The following is a 20,483-nucleotide window of genomic DNA, read 5'->3' on the forward strand; positions in this document are numbered from 1 at the left end:
CTCCTGAGTGCCTAGCTATTCCAAAACTATTAAAGCACAGAAATTGCTACTGACATGCATTTTCCATATTGGCTTCAGTCCTCTCACTTGCAGGAGGGCAGAAAATCMAGGCAGATGTGACCAGCCGCCTCCTCGACAAGATTGCTCCTGAATTTCACAATAAATGAGATAAACGCAATAAACTGCAAGTCCCACTTCAGTGATAACATTCCTGGTTTCATTACTGCTACACAAAGAAATAGGGGGTGTTGTTTTGGAAAACAGCAGTTTGTTTTAAGTAGGTGTTAAAAAGAAAATCACTGCACACACTAATCACTTTAGTGTATGGGTCATACTATACAACCCACACAAGAGTCAGCAATGTGTGCAGTCATTAGGGAAAGATAGGGAATTAAAATAGCTAATCCTCTCTTGCTGCCTTCAGGTTAACTAAATTCATCTTGCTATATGTAATCCTAGCCATGTCCTTGCAGAGATTCTGTATCTAATCCTATTTTTAAGCAGAGGTTCCTGTATTTTTTGATTCCAAACAGTGAATCATGTGCCAGAAAACTTGGATTCAAGCTTCGAAGTAGCTGTTGTTCCCCAACAGTGGCTGTTCACTCCTGTCACCAGAACGGCAACAAGGGAAGGCAGGAGCAGCACAGCACACGCTTGAAGTACCTTCTTTCCTTGAACTTTTTGCAGTAATTTCAAGGAAGCTCCCAATCTACATTCCCTGTTTGCTATGTCACTTGGCGCACCGTGTTATTTTGTTCTAAACAGACTAGTTTGTCGCCATGACGTAGCACCAAATGCAAGTCTCCAAAAACCTCAATGCAAATTCTGTGGAAATTATCCCACATGAAGCAAAGGGCTGACAACCAGTAGGACAGATTAATGTCAGACATGTCAGACTTCACAAATCTCTAAATATGCTGTTTATTTTTTTTCCTCCTCACCTGACAGCATTTAAATCTACATCAGCATTGCTAAGAATTTGTCAGAGGATGCCATGTTTTCTGTGGCTGACAGAGCTTGTAACCAGAACAGCTGCGTGCCACTGGCTTCACACAGAAAGGAAGCAGCACAAAAGCATCCGAGCATAGACCCAAACTCCTGGTAATGGGCTGGGAAGCTCAGTGCTCCAGCAACAACCCTGACAAACATCAAGTGTTTATATAACCCTTGAAAGGTGAGTCTGTTCAGGGGCCCAGAGGCTAAGGCTTCACGTGAACGCACAGGCTGTTTGCTGACATCCCGGTGCAGATGATTTCTCCTTGGCCGGCACCTGTGGAAAGCCACTGGGGTTGGGGGCTGCAGGAGCTGGCCTGGCGACGTGCAGTGACCGCTGCGTGTCCAAGCACTGCTGGAGGCCTCGGTCAAACACCCAGGAAGGGGCTGTCCCCACAGAAAGCCCCACATGGAGGGCTCTGGCTTTCAAGACATTCAGGATGGGGCTGTCCCCACAGAATGCCCCACATGGAGGGCACTGGCTTTCACAGACAGAAAATTAGCAGCKGACAAGGAGAATGAAATGATGGGAATCCCCAAACAGGGCAGTTTCACTGCAAAACCTAAGGAGTTCTCCCCAGAAAAACAAACCCAAGCTATCTATTAGCAATATTCCCAGTTCTAAATTCTACCCAGTAACTAAAGGTGGTGAATTTTTAAATTCACGAGATTTTTAGCTTTTGAGGAGACAGTGGCGTGCAGGAAATGCAGGTGAACTGCTTAAGTGACCTAAGCCTTGTGCACACCCCTCCCTGGGGTGGTTGCAGATCTCGTCCTCTTCAGGCACGTTAGCCTGTCCGCACAGCCAGTGACGGTGACTGCCCGGGAATGCTGGGAACGCCTTTTCCCCACCAACTGGGAGAATCTCACTCTGCGCTTTGGAGTTGTCCTGGCTGCACACTTGTGCATGAGGCATGTAACACACAGAAAGTTGTTACAAAACTGCCTGCATTTGAACAACAGAAAACTCCTCTTAAATGGGCTTCTTTGGCTTGCTTAAGAAATCCCCTGTAACAAACTTTTCCAAAAAATTAAGAAGATAAAAGGCCAAATGATGCACTTCCTCCCTCTTTTTCCCTCAGCCCCRCTTTTTTTCCCTCTTGTTCCTTCCCTTTGTGGGCAAAGCGACCACCACAGAAAACGCCCTGGCCAGAAAGCGCGAGTTGCCTGAGGGATCTCTAGGCCAGTTTTAGCCATAGGTGAATGTGCCCACACACAGTTAAACAGCCACGCCGTGAGGAGGAAAGCCACACGCTGCAACACGTGCAGTTTGTTTCTATTGAAAGAGCTGTGGCTGAATTGTGTAAGCGCTTGACATTCATGTCTTGGGGAGCTGGAGCCCAGCTGAATGCTTTGATCGTTATTARATGACATTTAGAAGCTGACCATTACACTGACTCAACAAAGCAACAGGTCCATTTGCTCCTTTCTGGAACCCCGTGAAATGCCTGGGCACAGACCACAGCGTCCCATATTTTGAGCAAACAAAATAATTATGAAACAGATAAAAGATAGGAGAAAAGTAGTTTGAGCTCAGAATTTATCCAGCTTGAATTTTCCTGGGGATTGCCTCTATATTGACAGCATTTACACAACTGCTTCCCCACCCCCAAGAAAGGGGGAGCTGGGCAGGTCTCCTTTATTGCTTTGCATTTTGAAGAAGTAAAATCAAAAGCTTTAGCTCAAAGGCAGGCTGGAGGTTTATACACATAAACACATGCATATACTTGAACAAGTTTCTAAATTGATTCAGTGAGTTGAACTGAATAAAACTGGATTTTTAAAAATATCTTTAGTATAATGTTACTTTAAAACATTTTTAATTAAATTTATTTTAAAAACTAGTTTCTTGCTGCTTTATTGTATTTTTTTTTGTCTCCCCCACCTCCATATTCATAATATGCCACTGTTAGTCTTTTTGCAATTAGCTTTTATATATATACACACTATTTTCTTAAATTATATATCATAATAAGTTTTCAAACTAGCTTTGCTGTATTCACGATACACTGTTATTATAACCTATTGAAAGTTTATTCCAAGACAGAAGATAGTGCTCAGGTGTCACCTCGTCTTAACTGTCAGCACTGAAGATTTATTTGAGCCAGTCATATCTGGATGAACAAAATTTGACCTAAAACATTTTGCAGTCAATACATTAAAATGTAGAGTATCTCAATTACTATTATTAATTGAGCAGTATTTTTATCATATTTAATAATTAATGTGCCTTTTATTTCATTTATAGGGCTGATTAAAAATAAAAATAAAAAGATCCCACAATGATAAAAAGAAAAAAATGTGACAATAGGGAACAAATATATAAATCATTGTCTTTATTAAAGAGAGCTAAATACTCTCACACAAAGGTGAAATTATTAGAGATGTAAATTACAAAAACAGATTCATCTTATTGTGAAAGTCACAGGAATTGAAACAGGTTAGCTTAGCAAAACAACAAGTTCAGACGTATTAAGGAACCAACAGGGATGCTGCAGACTTGTTTCTGTAGACCAAGCATACATTTTCAGAATCATGAAAATGTATCAATGCCCAGCACAAAAATCAATGTAGAAAAAGAACTTCTTTATTCTCAAATCCCAGCAATAGGAAAGATAATTAATATGTGCCGACTAAACTGGGGGGACAAAGAAAACGCTTCTGCTTTCCCAAGAACATCCAATTGCWAAGGCCATCACATGACACCAAGCAGCAAGCAAAGAGATACTCAAAGAACAGGAGTCTTCTTTTCCTATAGATTAGGAAATTGCACTAACCCACTTGTTTAAAACTTTCAAGAATTCTCTTTGTGGCCCACCCACACTACCTCCTGTTTATACATGAGCAGCACCCCACAATATGGGCTATTGCAAATGAAATTACCCTCTAAGTAGCTGGAAATAACTCTCAATACAGAAAAAGGGAGAATCAGCAGGTTTAAATACAGCCTCTTTAAATACAAGAAAAGTCAAGGTTGCCACACACACATGCCAACAGCTCAGGGCTTGGCCTTTCGAAACCCTCCTGGTTTTCTCACGTTGCTAGAGCTTMAACAGCGGCAAAATACACAGCTGCAGCCAACTGGGCTTGCAATATGAGCGTGTGATACTCGCTCTGCCCCTGCAGCTTTCTGTCCCAGAGCACCTGACCGGGCAGAGACGGGGTTGCTCCACAGGGCTTCCAACCTGCCAAAGTGGAAAGAGTCTCGTTTAAGGAGGAGTTGCACCCCTCCAATTTCTTAACTTTCTTTATGCTCAGAATACCTGGGACTCAACCACAATTTAATGGGGAAGAAACCCTAGCTGAACTTGTCCTTGTCTGCACTTTCTGGCTTCACAGCAACACGCTGCCCTTAACAMCCTCCCCAAAGCAGCTTGTGACCCCACGAGGGCTTCAAATAAGGTCTGCCAGAACCAAACACTGCTGCCCAAAGCCCTGCACTTGCAGCAGCTGCACGATTTCCTYAAAAGGATTCTCCCTTCTCCCTATCTGGTGACAACAGCGTTGTGCTGGAATCCCCTGGGAGACCATGCTAACTACTTCAATGGACTTCTTTACACAAAGACCTACTACACACAAACTTGGTTGGGTCTTGAAACTACTGCTGCACTTTTCCATAAACAAAACCAAACCAACTAGTGYCGTTCTAATTCAAAATATATTCTGAACCTTATAATTATGAATGTTTGCAGAAATAATTGCAACTCACACCTTTTAATTCTGCTCAGCCGGCAGTGCTACCATCACAAATGCAATTTGGTAAAATTGGAAAGTATAATAAAGTAACCAGTCAATCATGAATACTACTCCCTGGCCCAACAAAGCAAAATCTGTCACCCTACATCATCTGATGGGCACATTACTTTATATGTCTTTTCCATTTCTATTTTAATGCCATGACTTTAAAGAATTAAAATAATTCCAGAGCTATATATGAGCACAAATAACTTTAGTGAAAATACTTGCTAATCATTAATCTTACTGTCTTTCTTTGCAGAACACTGCACATTTCACATATACAGCATCATTTCACATCCTGGTACTTCCAAGTGTGTTCCATGACTGCTCCTTTCACTTAAGTATTTCACAGCAGCATGACTATTCTAAAACCTTTCAGTTAATGATCTCAAGTCAGCAATTTTCTCTCCTAATCTAATTAACGTGCCCAGCTAAAACCAATAATTAGCATAAAAAGTTCAGCTGCATGAAGCGTTAGTTCACACTGCTGACCGAAGAACAATCCTCAAGCGGTTGGAATTATATTGACAGTTCTCAGGAAAACCAGTAATTTTTCCAGAAGCGCAGGAATGGTTTTGCTGTGAGACCCGGATAACTGGCCCAGCTGCACGGCCRCGCGCACCCGAGGGCACTGCAGCCTCCGCGCGGGGCTGCCTGCGCCGCACCTGCCGCGCCAGCGGGCCAAGCTCTGCTTCCCAMAGTGAATTATCGAGGGTCCCTTTATGTTCTGTGACAAAATGAGATGAATCACCTGCTGGACCTCTCCTAAAGCACTTCTTTTTCACTTGTTCCTTAAATTTGCTGAGGTTAGGCAAGTCTAAATACCCAAATTCRCAGAGCAATCCTCCATAAATATAATTAAAATAATGGAGACTCTTGAGTATATTTTTCTCGACCTACACTCCCCAACATACTAGTTCCCAAACAGTGCTGATCTTTAGAAGATCGCTTCAAGGGCCTGTTTACTGAAACAGGCACCAACTTTGCCCTCAGTTGTGCTCCACCTGCCTGCACTAAGGTGCCACTCTGCTAAACGAGCAGAGCACCCCTATGAACTGCAGTTTGGAGCACTGTAAACAAATACAAAGCACCGGAAGGTTTCCACCATCCTCTGACCATGCCACTCTGAACATGCAACTAGAGCTCACGTGTATGAAAACAACCACATCCTGCAGCTGTGATATAGAAGGTTGACATATACTGCCTATTTTAAGAACTTTAGACCACTCTTAATTGTCCTGGGGCCTGATCAGCTTCCATATGAAACAGGGAGAATGTCCACTAATGATGACAGACCTCATTTTTCTCAAATTCTAATTATACTTAAATGAATGAGTTTTGTCACTGACTTCTATATCGCTCTCACCCACTTTTTTCTCACATGAAAGTCCACATCATGTTTGCCCTTGGATGTGTTAATTTGGATTAAGAAAACACAGAAACAAACAAAATCTTAAAGTTTCTGTATCATCTTCTGAGTGGTCATGACCATTACTAAAGAACACTGACGGAAGAGACATGGATAATGAAAAATATCCTCTGAATTTGAAATTCTCATATCACTTCTGCATTATATTTTAGTAGGCACTACTGGAGAACAGTACGTTTGAGGCACACAATACAATTAAAAACCAGTCTGGATCTGTTTGCCTGCTCTCAAAACAAATGATGACCCATATCTACTTCTAACCTTAGTGTCAAATAAACTATGAAGAAAGCCAAATATCCAAGGACTGCATTTATACAAGAGACACAATGATGGTGTTCATAGTACATTTCATCTTAATATAAAAATGCATCTAACTTTTTTTTGATATGTTCAAAAGCATCTTTCCCCATATAGTCCATTCGTCCTTCCTCCCATTTTCTCCGCTCATCTTCTGCACTTGGTTCTTCTGGTCTGAGGTTAATAGACAGCTCTGAAACAGCGTATGTGACCTCACTCTGTAGGAAGAACAGGGAGAAAACAGTCATTTGGTTGTTTTCATTTCTGGGCTGTCAGGTTAAACTTACACTGCTGTGCGTTATAGTCGTAATTTAAAATAAATAATTAAGCAAACAAATGAAGAATATTTAAGCATTTTTTCTTATTTTGATAATTTTCCCATACTTACTACTTCGGATAATGACTTTGTACATATCAAACATTTATTTTACTCATCCTAACTCACAGCTTGGCACACTTAGCAACAAACACAACGAGAATGTCCCAAGCACGGCCTGTCTGCAGYGTAGTGTCTACTCCAAAGTAGGTATTAGTCGTCAAAGACGGTATCTGTGCAAATTCTGTCTTCAATAGGCCGTCACATGAACATAAGAATCTACAGGTTGTGGTGAAACACATAACTACCTCCAATGAGATGAGCATTACTTATCAGATATGAACCACATTATCCAAATAAACTGACTYGGAACTAACACTGTTTATCTGACCGGCAACTGACTTAGTTCRTTTTGAACAACACTCCAAAACTCTGAATCCTGAGTCAAGCTCAAGTCAGCATAATTTCACAGCTGCAACATAGTAATTAGTAAGTCAATCAAATAAAAGGACAACTTTGTCCCTTATGAGGACAAGGCTGGTAAAACAGGGACATCCCAGTGGGAATAAGGCAGAAATGTAACAATGGCTAATGGACCAGCCCCTGAAAGTCTGACTCCAAGAGGGTCAAAAGAGAATCACAGACAGATTTAGTGCAAGACCACAAAGCAAGGCTTAGTAAGTTAGGTCTCATGCCTTCTGCCCCATATTCATGTTCTACTTGCTTGGAAAARTAATTCCAGGCGATTAAAAAGAAAGGGCAGAGGAGGAAAGGGAGGGGAAACAGAGGTAAAAAAGCTTTATGTTATTGGACACCTAAAATCAACACCATGCACTTAGTCCTCGAGGGCCGGTGCAGGAAAAATATACTTTTGCATATTTTTATATAGCTAAAAAGAGTAACAAGCAAGAAGGGACTCATACCCCAGTACTGGCAGCAGTTAAAAAGTTTCACAGGTAAATTAGTCAAGAAATTACTGCTACATTGCATTATAAATACTTGATCTTTGCCAAAAYGTTGCTGGCAGCAAAGACATGCATGCAATTATCAGCAAGAGCACAATGCAGAAAGCCACGCGTACCAGCTTTGTGGTTTCCCGAAACGTTGGATGAAGCACATGCTGTTCTGAAGATCTGTCAGGCTCAGGGAGAGGGACCTCAGTACTGCGCTGTTCAGCTTCACATACAGGTTGCTAAAAGAGAGAAATTGGTGTTTAGGTAGGATTTTTTTTTTTTACCATGAGAATTCATACAAAATAGAACAACTTCAGTCTTGGGGTAAGGGAAAGCAGTGGATGGACATCAAAATGGCATTGAGTCCAAGCTCCTGCAATAACCGATCTAGGATAAGGACCTCCAGAAGGCAGTTCTTCCCATACTAAATTAAGTTCATGAGTGCCTAATAATAATAAAGAAAAACCTATACTTAATTTCAAGAAGACATAATCTCCCGGATCAGAAGTATCATTTGGGTTTTTTTTTTTTTTTTTTTTTTTTTTTTTTTTAGAATTTTTAGTACATCAACTTATTTTGCTACTGCATATAATAATGCACAACATACTTACTGGTTTGAAAATGAGTTCCTCAGGTGAACATGTTGTGAGGTGTGTTTCTTCTGTCCGTTCTGGAAGCGCAGGCGTTTGCAGTGAATTGGCCACAGGAAGACTGACCTTTTTTAGTGTAATTTCAACTCCACTGAATGTGTGCTAACAACAAAGAATATCATCACTGCATAAAAACTGTCATCTTATTTACTGAAAACAACAGTCTGACTTCCTTACAGGGAAGGAATTAACGTTAAAGGAATAAGAAGTTAACAAAAAACGAAGTGTGCGCCCCTATATGCAGAGCATCTTGCAGCTTAAGTTTCTGGAATTCAAGAGAACAGCCACCATCATCATGAGGTGAACCTAAAAAAATACTTCTATTTTCATGCTTCCTCAGCTGTAATACTTCTTCATACAGTTAAAGACAAAAAATAAAGCATGTGGAAATATGAGATCAAAAAATTACCTTTCCTTTGCCTGCTGATTAATTTGTCATGAGATTTATAAGCCAAATTCCTCTCTGAGACTTTGATGGCAAATGTTTAACAGATCCTTTGGGCCAATGCAATTRGTTTAATGATGGTAACAACATTATATTAACACCTCATTAAGAAAATGGATTTACAYATGGGTGAAGGTGATCCAAATTGTCTGTTTGTAAATTAAAACTATATCCCTCTTTTTCTACTTATTATTTAGCATTGCAGGTCTCCAAGTCATTTATTCCTCAATATGTACTTTATTCTGTTCAGGAAAGAGACATATTTCTGCACTTCCTTTGAAGAAAAAAGTGTAAAGGAAGTAGTAAAGGTTTTAAGATGTCTAATTAGATCAAAAATCTCACTATATTTCAAGGGCAATTTTATGGCCTGAATCAGATTAGCTGATTTAGCAGACACAATAGACGTTTATTTCATAGCATGATGATCACCTCTGACCAAACTGTATCTTAAATTTGCAGAATTTACATGGGTGAAATTCCCACACAAACTCTTCTTTAAGAGGAGGGATGAAGGAAACACCAGAAAACCTGATGATACTAAAAATCCTTCCTAAACTGTTAGACTTTTCAACTGCCATTACTAACCTACTAGCCATCAACAGCATCGTGTTTTCTTGTGTGACTCATAACAAATACAGAACTTGCAGAACTTTTGTTGCTGTGATTTCAGCAGATTCCCACTCACTGCTCAGTACTCACCTTCCACTCCTCAGATTCTGACTCTTCCATCTTTTGAGTTTTTTCTAGCAAAGGCAATATACTGGCACTGTAGATGTTCCACCAGAGGGCAAGAAATGACAGCTGATGCAAAGATCCAGACGTGGTGCCATCCTGCATAACTTTCCTTGTCTGAAGGTTATATTTGTAGTTCCAGGGCTTTATTGACCCCAAAAAGTGAACAACTTTGGCATCTCTACCAAAACTGTAGAAATTAAATATACAAGTATATACCTTACACACACATCGCTAAAGAAACATGCTTACTCTCACTAGTGAGAGAYTTTGACATTTTGACACACTGACATGTTCAGGAGGAAAATGTATTACAACATACTCATATCTCATTAGTTKAAGCTACTACATCTAGAAAAACAGAAAATCCAGAAAATGAAAGGCCACCTTGCCACTCCCTTCTAACTGCTAATTCTTGAAAAAAGTTCATAAAGCAAAATGAAAGGCTGATGCAGTCCCATTTCTAGCTCCCTTGTACACTGTATTCATAAACCAATAAATRCACTTCAAGCATCCAATCAACAAAGTCGGTTATCGCCATTCCAGTACTTAAAATGGCTAATAAATGCATGACTGTAAGCTAACCTTCCACTAAGAGTGTTCTGTGAAACTGGAAGAGTAAATTCATGATACACTAAATCTTTAAAACAACCTGCCTCCCACCAGGAAAATTTCTTCTGGATGAAGTGTTTGAAGCCATAAATTTTTCAGTATTTTATTGCAAAGAACAACCCYGAATTTATGAAAACTTCAGCATAATGAAACAGTGCAGCAACCCAAACATTGCTAAGCCAGCTCTCATTTTTGCACTCAGCTCTGGGTTTCTGCATCTGTCCAGATAGATTCCAATTACATTTAAACTTCTCATTGCATGGTTTTTATACAGTAAGCCATTTTTGAGTATTGTAAATTCTAAGCAAGAGAATATGCTAAAAAAAAAAAAAAAGAAAAAAAAAAGAAAAAAATCCTCCTATTGGTAACTTACAGAAGATTACAAAGAAGATTAGAGTCACAAGAGTTTCTACTTACTGATTGAAAGCAGGAACATAGGTGTATACAGCATTGCTGCTTAAGTTATAGATGAAAGGTAAGTGTTTGTCAATATCTGTTGTTGCCCAGTTACTGAAGAAACTATTCAACAAGCCTTGATCACCCCCTGAAGAATAAAATTATAAAACAACATTTCTGTGTTTGCATACACTGAAATTTACTTGAGAATTTCATGCCAAAGATGGGGCGTTCATGGAACAACTTGAACGGGATGATCCAGTCATACGAGCTGGTACAACCGCACACTGTTTTGGTGTAATGGGGGAGCTATTGGAGCACAAGAGCATAGGAGTAGGCAGGAGGGTTGACTTTTCTCAGAGCAAAAGAGCAAACACTGGCTCTTTATCTCCCTCTCTCTTAAATGAGCCAGGAAAATGAACATTAATTAAAATGAGCAAGATGCAGAAGCAATGTTTCTTCACACTACGCTTGTCTGGGAAGCACAGTTCACAATAAGTCAACGTGTATTAAATAGTTCAAGAGAGGCAAGAACCTCCATTCGAAATTTTTGTGGGACATTTCTTAACACCCAGAGAACCATTTCCTCCTCCTACTCCACTGCAGAGCATGGAAGCTGTGCAGAACTGGCTGACCAAGAGCAAATCTAGTTTCTTGCACATCACGTCTTYGGCCTTGGCCCTTACCATCAAAGCTGCCATGTTCTTCTGCAAACTGCAGCAGAAGGTTGTAGGTTTTTAAAGACGGTCGGAACACAAATACGCCACTGTTGAAGCAGTCAGGCCAGCCAGAATCAGGAGCTGCTGAAAACTCTTCTCGATCAAACARTTCATCAACATTGCATAAAACCTTGGAGGCAGCAGGAAGAGAAAAATTATTATAGCGAATGTTTTTCCAGAACATGTGAGTAGCTAAGCACTCAGTTTGGTAGTTTGGACAAGTTTATGGCCTGTAAAGCAAAAAAGCAGTGGCAATGCAAAACCTGCTAATGGTCAAAATCTCTATTTCACATAAGTCATGGTGGTGATATTTATGGCTCTCCATGTTTTCTCTGACAAAAAGTACAAGCCAAATGAAATTACATTTAYAAGCTCCAGACCCAATCAGCAGATTCCTTTAAATTTTAAACCCTACCAAGAAAGCATAGACTATCTCCTTGCTCCTCAGCTCAAATTTCCAGACCTACAACAAAACCCATTATTCTAAGTAACTGCAATGGAGCTCAGGAAAAGCTGTGAATCCAAATGAATCCAAATAATTTGAGTTAGCAATAGCCTGACTACAGAAGTAGCAGAAATAAATCATCTGCTCTTACTGGTTTTCAAATGCAAATTGAGCTCTGAGGTTTGCCCTTTTTAAAAAAGAGAGAGAGAGAGAGAGAGAGAGAGAGAGAGAGAGAGAGAGAGAGAGAGAGAGAGAGAGAGAGAGAGAGGGAAGCTTTACAGGGATATATGGAAATTATCAAAAAAATTAAGGTCCAAATGACTTTTCAACCTGCTGGACAGTTCTGCAATCACCAAAAGTCAGGGCCCATCCATAATGGCTGTCAAAGGAGCTACCACAAAGAGTAAGAGAATAAATCATCTTACTGGGAAGATCATTATTTCATTGTTGATGGTTCTTTTTTTTTCCCCCTTAATAAGTATTTGCCTTCTTCCTTTTGTACAATTTAAAGGAGGAAATCACAGGTTTACCTTCTTACTCCYAAGGATTATCAATTGTCTTTCCAAATCAGATATAACTCTATTAAATTCCAAAGGGTTCCAAAATAAACTACCTAAGTGCAGGGAAAAAATGACATGATTCTCCTTGCAAAAATTATGGTCAYTTTTTACCTTGGTATCTCTCTATCCACATGCATACATATGAACACACACACATATTTATATATATACACGGGTATATGTGTTTTTTCATTTTTAAAACTGGCCTGCCCTCCTTATCAGAGTAAGTGCCCAATAAGACACAAGTCCATAAGAGATCTCCTTTAAGCATCTGGCCGAAGCCAGTTTGCATACAGCATGCTTGCAGTACCTTCTGAGGACAGGCCAGAGGCTACTTGCCAAACTAGATTAGTTTTCATGCAGACAGCAAAACTCCGAGCACCGTCAAAACAGGCAGCTGGAGCTTTCTTGTCTTCATGATCCCAAGCGAATCCGGTCACTTCATATGCCTCTATGTATCAATGTAGACACATGACAACAGGCTGTCAGACCAGGAGGCCCATCCCATGCTCTGAGCGGCCCTAGAAGACAGACACAGACACTGCCACGGCCCCTGCYCCACTCACCAACGTGTCAGCATCCATGAAGACACATTTGCTGTACTGGGTGAGAGTCCAGCAGTGAAGCTTAGTGAAGGTGACACCCAGCTCCGGCCTCTGCACCAGAGCCAGACGGACTGAGTCAGCGCTGTCAAGAGCTCCCACCTCGATCACTTCATGGAAAACGCTGCGCAGCACAGACCTACCAGAGCAAGCAGGGCAGAGACACAGGAGCACAGAGGGTCATCGGGGCTCCCATGGCATGAAAAGAGTGACATACAGCACACATTTACTGCAACAATAGCAAAGACTAGGCAGATTGGCTGGAAAGAGAAATCAGAGGTACAGAGGCTCGAGCACAGTCTGGTCAGTGATAACTATCAGGACATAACAACCCCTCATTACGGGCGCCTGCAGATCTCAGAGGCAACAGGTGCTGCATGGAGGAGAAACTAATCCTTATGGTAGCTATTTAGCCTCCTGGAGAAATACCAGCAGAAATTAAAGCTGCTTTCATCTTGTACAATTATCCCTAAAGACGAGCAATACGCTGTGTTCTCTGTGCACTGTACAGGACTTTGCCTGCACTGTCAGAACTGTTACTTGCAGCCACTATGCCTGAGTGAATAAAACTSCAAAATTACACCTTTTAAAAATAGACAATATGCACTTTATTGCTCCCCCAGATTCTCCCAAATGAGACTTTTAAGCAAGACATGCTTCTTCCATCCATACTTTCCATGCAAATTTTACAGGTGATATCAAAGTGGGGCATTTTCATTCAGGGCACAAGAAAAAAAAAAAAAAGTTTGCCATACAAATACAGAAAAATAAGAGTCTGCTCCAATTATCTGTATTTATACATGATGCATTATCAGAATCATTAGATTTTGTCAGGTTTTAGACACTTGGGAAGAGCAGGAAAAGATTTTCAGGAGCACAGTTAGTGAAGCATTCTTTCTGATATAATCCTTAGTCAAAGGAAGAAAAATACTGWAACGCACAGACATGAAAAATTAATGGCTTTAAGAGAAGTATGCAGCCAGGTCTCAAATATATTTCCACCAGTACTACAGCTGGAAAACTGCATTGTTCTGACAAAATCTGTATTTTAAAAATCCTTGAAAAGTAGACTCTTCTACCCAGAGCATAGCACAAAAGGAAAATAGGTTTCTTTAGCTGGTTTTGCTACACATAATTTCACGTGGCAGAAGAAAAGATCAAGTGCTTGCACGCTTCCTACACCAGTGCAGAACCAAGAGCTTGGGTAGCTGTGCTGGGCTTGTTCCTCTCAACAAGCACCAGGATSCTCCGCATAACAGGGTCCAAGTTCGACCTATCTAATGAGATTTCTGCACACAGACTCCATAGTGCCTGCAGAATCACAGTCCRAATTAGAAAAAGACTTTAAAAAGGGCAAAAAAATTCCATTGTGATACCTGTGCAATAATATTCCACAACAATCAGTCACCTGAAATTGAGCACTTAAGGCTTTTGGATGGCTCTTATGTCTCAGGTTGCAAGTTTCTTGCTCTTTCTAAGGGAGACACATGGAAGAAAATAAAAACCTACTTGATGCCCTTATTTTAGCTCAAAAGCAAGAAGCTAAASCCACAGATCCCAAATTTTCAACTGATGTTCCCAACTGAAGGCCTGAAATTCAGCTTCTACCTGCAACCCCAGCTTCTGGGAGTGAACACCAAGCCTGCAACCTTACTGGTGGAAGGTATTTGGGATCCCAACCAGATACCGCTATCCAAGAGGGAATTTGTTGCCATATTTCTGTGAAACCTGACAGAAGCCCATTAAAATCCTTCATAACACTGTTCATTTTTTCCGTATTATCATGAAGACGTGAACTCTTACCTCATGCCACTGGAAACCTCTGGTGTAATCAGCACAACCAGTTTTCTAGATGTCCTATGGTTCCTCAAGGACTGTCCAAGAACCAAAGCTCCTTGACAATAAACATCATCAGTAGCGAGGGTCACAAAGGCTTGATCTGTTACTGAGAGCAAACATTCAGAAGAGTCACTTCACAGATTTACCACAAGCTCTTTTGGCAGCGTCCTRCAATCTCTCTCCTCCAGCTAAGCAACAGGCTACATCTTGTAACAAGTTGCAGTTCCTCTGATAAGCTCTTTTCTTTCCTAGTCTCCCGCAGAAGATAAAACTGAATAGAAAATAGAAAATTTGCAGAATGTGCACTGCTTAATTTTGTTAGTTTTTATTGACCTGATTTTCATGACACCAGATATGAAGTTTTTAGACTATTCTTAAACAAATAATCCCTTGAGTCTTATAGCCTAATCAGAGTGTCAAATCATAACAGCAGTCCTGTAAATATTTGGATTTTACATTTGACTAACAACTAGACAAAATTTCCTTGATTCGACAGTGCCGAAACTGAGAAAAACAGTGGATGTTGTGTCAGCCAGAAACGTCCATCGTCCCAAGACCCGAGTGACTCAACCAACTGGGCACAGCTCCTTGCTACACCCTTTCTTACCCTGGAGTGAGAGAAACTGTCTGAGTGAGCAGCTCCTYACTGACACACTCGGAGAAATTACTGCTGGGGAAGGAACCCCTGCCAGAGGGCAAACACCTCTGCCTCAAGCACCTCCAAGGAAAGGGCACCACTCCCTGGACTCGAGAAGCATGGGGAAAAAAAGCTGTGGCAGCGAAGGAAGCAACCTACAGCCTTGGGCAGTAGCACGTATCGTATATTTTGTACAGGTATCAGGCCTGTGTCACCAGGAACCACTTTTTCAAGTCAGTCCCTAACAGACCCACTCTCGTTGTTTTGTCTTCTAAAGACTTAGAATCTAAAATCTAGCAAGGTGGATGGTGTGTTTCACACATATGAAACAACACTACAAAATTAACCAAAACAAGCTGGCTGAACCAGACAGACGAGGGGAACTCTGCTGAGCTCTGCAGCGCATGATGAAGCTGCAGTGAACATTTGCTCTGAACTATTGGTTTAAAGCCACCATCATGTTATTAAGGCATTAAATAATATATATACCTATCTCCTTGCCTCATGGTTTCCAGGCTGTGYGAGAGCCACTGAGAAAGAATCTCACTGAGCTAGTTAGTTGCACGGAGCCCAGCAAATGCCCTCACAGCTGCCAAAACTTGGAAGTGCCGCCCTCTGAACTAACAGCAAGGCCRGGCACCAAGGATGGCGACCAGCTCTCAGACACTCAGGATTTTCATAACTTTCTTGCCCTTCAACTCCTAAGCAAAGCACAAAACACAGCTCTGCATATTTCATACCTCCCCAAGAAAAGCCCCGTCACTGTGCTGTCCTCCTTCCCAATGCCTTTTGCTGCTTCCCACTCATCTCCAGCCAGGCCCGAATTCCGAGCAAGCCCAACAGCCCGTGCATTTGCCAACATCTTAAGACAGGTCCCTGTAACTCAAGAGCGTCCCACTAGCGTTAACCTTACCTCAAAACCTGAATCGTCTGTCCTAAATTTAAATGAATTTGCAGATCCCTCAACGAAGCATGCTGCAATAGCAGTTTTAACCACAACACCTGCAGGAAGGCAGTAAAGGGCAAAGGAGCTTTCGGGGTGGGTGCACCTGAACCTCCTGCTATCGCTGCCCATAACTCGCTCAGGCAACTTACTGGTGTTACAGGAACGATGAGTAAGAAGGTGCTTCCATGGGCAGCTTGAAAGGGCTGCTGTGCTACTAACCTGCTCCTCCTACAACTTTTCTAAAGGTTAAACATATAAATCGAGCATAATTTGCAGCTGGGGGAAAAATAAAAAAAATAAATTAAAAAAGAGGGCTACTTCAGCAATAAAGTGATTGCTCTCAGTCTCAAGTGATAAAGAAACAAGGACTCAGCAAAGAAAGAAACTTTTGTGTTTGGACATCAACTTCTTCAACCAAAACAAGGTAATAAAACAAGTACCAAAACAAGTAGTGAGAGGAACGTGGGTGAGCTTAGCACAAAAGCAAACCATGACATGAGCAGGAGTTTAAAATCCTGAAACACTATTTAAAATAAGAACCATAAGATTAAACACATAATCATCTTATTGCTTCAGCAAATTCTTTTTGCTACAGAAGCTGAATATTTACATATAAATAATAATTCTAAAAATACACAGGCTACTCATCAAATAGCTCAGCAAGCTGGTATGGCAAATTACCACAGCCTACACACGCTGCCCGGCTCTGTATTTCTCAAGCCAAAATTGTGGTAAGAAGGATAAGGAAATGAACTGCCCAGTGCACAGTTTCTACGAAATTTTTGCTAATGCTTCTCAAAGAAAAGATACAAACTTTCACTTTTGAGAATGAAATTTGAAAAGCATACTATGMATGGCCTTCTTAATGGAATAAACCGTTCCAGAGTTAATTAAACAGATAATAGAACTACTGACTGAAACTGTACAATATTGAAATATTTTTGGTTCAAAGAGAGAAGCACTCACTAGCTATTTCAAAATCATACCCAGGCATCACTGACCCATTAAGGATTCATTAGAAAGGTAAAAAAAAAAAAAAAAAAATCAATAGACTTTATCCCTGCTTGTTTTTTCATCCATTCTGCATTTTCAGGAAAGAAAGGTAGCTTGACTTTCATTGTTCAAAATGACTGTTCTCTGAAACACTGTCCCTATAACCTAGTATTTTATTTTCAAAGTTGGAAATTAAGGACTAGATTTTCATGCAGATTTGTGAAAATTAACTGTCTCCCTGAAATTTCCATTAAACTGAAATCAAGAAGGTTTTTGTATTAAATACAAAATTTACCTGGAATACAAAATACCCTGGAATTCTCTGACTTTAAACTTAAAAAGCAGCAATATTTGATCTCTTAAATTTGAAGGCCAAGGGTGTGGGTCTTTAAAATTCATTGCAACTAGATTTTTTAAATGTCAAATGTTGCTTTCGCATAACTGTCAATTCTTCACGCTGAACAGCACCGGAATTTTTCACAGAAAACATCCAGTGTGATCTGTATCAATATTTCTCACAAATTGTTTTCAAGCTGTGGAACCCTATTGCTAACATCATTGACTCTGTGAATTATGAGAAATACAAGCTTCTGATTAGAATCATATTAAAATGATGTCATATAAATCTAAACGTCTCCCGATTTTTTCTTGTTTAGATTAGCACATAGCCTAAGAAAATACAAAGTTTGAAGTCTGTTAGTTGGTCAGAACAAACCGGGGATTTTCAAGTAAACAATTCTGTCGAATTAATCAGAGATCACTCTGTAAAAAGAGACAGCAAAAATGACATGAATCACCCTTGCAGCCAAGGTGATTTACGTGAAACTAATTACAGCTTTTTTTTAGTGCAGGATCCCAGGCTCCTCATGTTGTTAATGCAGCTCATGACGGTTCCTCCTACAAAACTGCCTGATGTAAAAATGTCTACCTGGCCTGAGAAGCAGTCCTAGGGCAGCAGGATGGCCTGGCCTGGAGCCTGCGGCAGCCGGGCAGCAAGCGCTGCTCGCTTTGATGTTCCAAGGAAAAAAGAAAAAGCTCCAACGACGACGTGCAGGCTGACAGAGAGGCAAKGAGGAATCCTGTGAGAATCAGGAATGATTCACAGCAATGAGCACCAAATAAACTGTGTGTCTGCCAGCCCCAAGACGAGTCTGTCTTTTTGTTGTTTTGTTCTGTTCACTGGACATGGACAGAAATAAGTTTACTAAACTTTCTTCTGATAGCACTAGAATACATTCATCCTTTGCCTAGCTGCTATGCCAGGCTTCAGGAGACCAAAATATTTCCAGACTAACAGATAAAAGCTGCCCATTCCAAGGTTGCCACAGGAGAGCAGAGGCTCTCATGCTGCAACCTTCCTGCAAGCATTCCCCAAACAGGCCCTTGCCCATTTCTTCACAAGAGTACAGGGAGATGACCCCATAGCCAGAAACCTGCAGCCATCCGGCAGCACGCGCTGCCTCGCGTGCCAGCGACACTGCCTCGCTGTTCTCTGCAATCTCCCTCTGCTACCACCTGCGGTTCCTCTTTCTCCTCCATCCCTTCCCCTGCAGCTGCAGCTCTGCAGGGCGAGCGCATCACGGCTGCAGGGGCCCGCAGAGTCCCAACGCACCCTGCTGCCATCCCAGCAGCTGCAGCTCGCACAAAATATTTTGCGCYGATTTTATTCCTTCCCCTCCCACGCATGGGTCCCCCAGTGCCTTCCCCCAAAAGCACTAGATGGACTAGCACGACTGTCAGGAGCGTGGGGAACAGAAAGCTCTGCTCTGGGTGACATCCATAGCCTTCAAACCAAGCAGAGAGCATTTTGTTTCAAGGAGGCAGGGAGGTAAGGATGCAAACGGTCACGTCACAGCAGCCTCAGAAACCATTACACGAGTTCATGGCACAGCAGCAGCTCCTGCCGTAGCAGTCAGGCCACGGCTGCCTATTTGACTGTGTTTSAATTCCCTCAGTCTGAGCCTAGAAACATGTCACTGATGAATGTTTTACTGGCACGGCCAGCACAGTTACACAGACCTTTGTAAAAAGGAATACAAATCGACATCTGATGACAAGTAAAACACTTCTCATGTCTAACCAAGTTCAAAAATATGATTCTCTATAACTCATCATCAAAGAAACAATGAATTTTAGTTAGTTTTTAACTACTGCTATTATCTTGGAATGCTATAATAGAGGAAGTTTTTCTCATTTTGTGTAACTTTTATTAATTATCTTTCAATTGATGACACTAAAGTTCTGCTTCCAGGCCTTAGAATTTTTTTTCATTCAAAAGACAGTATATGACCTTATCTTTCCATATGATATGAAAAACAAAATGCACCAATATTTTAAGATGCAAACAAGGATAATGCATAGCACCCCAAACTGGTCCTGAAGGGGCAATATAGAAGTCTGAAGGAAACTGCCAGACTTGCTCAGGCAGTTCCTGCAAAACCTGCCTTTGGCAGGCCACAACGGAGTGCTTCACACGGGACATGGAGGACACACAGCTCCTCCATCCTCCTGTCAGACAAGGCCMCGAACAGCCCCCTAGCTCGGAGACGTCAGCTCTGCTCCTCTGCTGCTGCCGAGCGCCAGGRCTGAGCCAATGTGTCACTGATGCCCTCGACACGTCCAACAAGGCCAACATGYGGGGTGGCCACCCAGCCCTTTCCTGGAATTTGAGGGAATTTGATGGAAACACGAAGCGGCACCTGCACCCACGCGGCGTGAGGAGCCCCACACGGCACCTAGACCGCGTCTTTAAGGATCCCGTCAGCCCAAAGGACACCGCGCTGGCGGGAGGGCACACGCGGCTCGGCCGCCGCCTAAGGCGGGCTGCCCCGGCCGGCCCGGCCACCGGCACCGCGAGCGCGGCGCGGGCAGCCGGGCCGGCCCGGCTGCATCCACACGCAGGAGGGTAAATGGGTTTAGCCCTTTCATCCCAGCAGCCAGATGGTTTAAATCCTAAGCTGGGGCAGCTAATTCCAGCCCGGTACTCGGCCCTGAGACAGCACGGACACCCCTTGCCCACGCTGCGGCCSCTGTGCCGGGCGGAGCGGGACCCCCAAAGGGCCCCGCGCAGGCGGGGAGGGGWGAGGAGGGGTGGCCGAAGCCGGGGCGGCCTCGGCGCGGCGGGGCCGCCAGGCACTCACCGGACATGCTGCCGGGCGGCGAGTCGCGGCGCGCCTGGCTG

The 20,483-nt window shown here is 42.1% G+C and overlaps 1 protein-coding gene across 1 annotated transcript; it reads right to left on the reverse strand.

Annotated features, from left to right (window-relative positions):
- Nucleotides 1–6,282: 6,282 nt before the first annotated feature.
- On the reverse strand, nt 6,283–20,477 carry GYG2 (glycogenin 2). The gene is made up of 9 exons (XM_026035352.1): nt 20,443–20,477; nt 14,691–14,832; nt 12,852–13,026; nt 11,248–11,410; nt 10,583–10,709; nt 9,521–9,743; nt 8,338–8,478; nt 7,855–7,965; nt 6,283–6,675 (listed from the first exon to the last, which is right to left on the reverse strand). Exons 1-9 carry the CDS (start codon nt 20,447–20,449, stop codon nt 6,514–6,516), a joined length of 1,251 nt encoding a protein of 416 aa, XP_025891137.1. The 5' UTR covers nt 20,450–20,477; the 3' UTR covers nt 6,283–6,513.
- Nucleotides 20,478–20,483: the final 6 nt, after the last annotated feature.

The sequence above is a fragment of the Nothoprocta perdicaria genome, unplaced genomic scaffold (assembly GCF_003342845.1).
Source record: "Nothoprocta perdicaria isolate Ctin4 unplaced genomic scaffold, notPer1 scaffold_159, whole genome shotgun sequence".
NCBI lineage: Eukaryota > Metazoa > Chordata > Aves > Tinamiformes > Tinamidae > Nothoprocta > Nothoprocta perdicaria.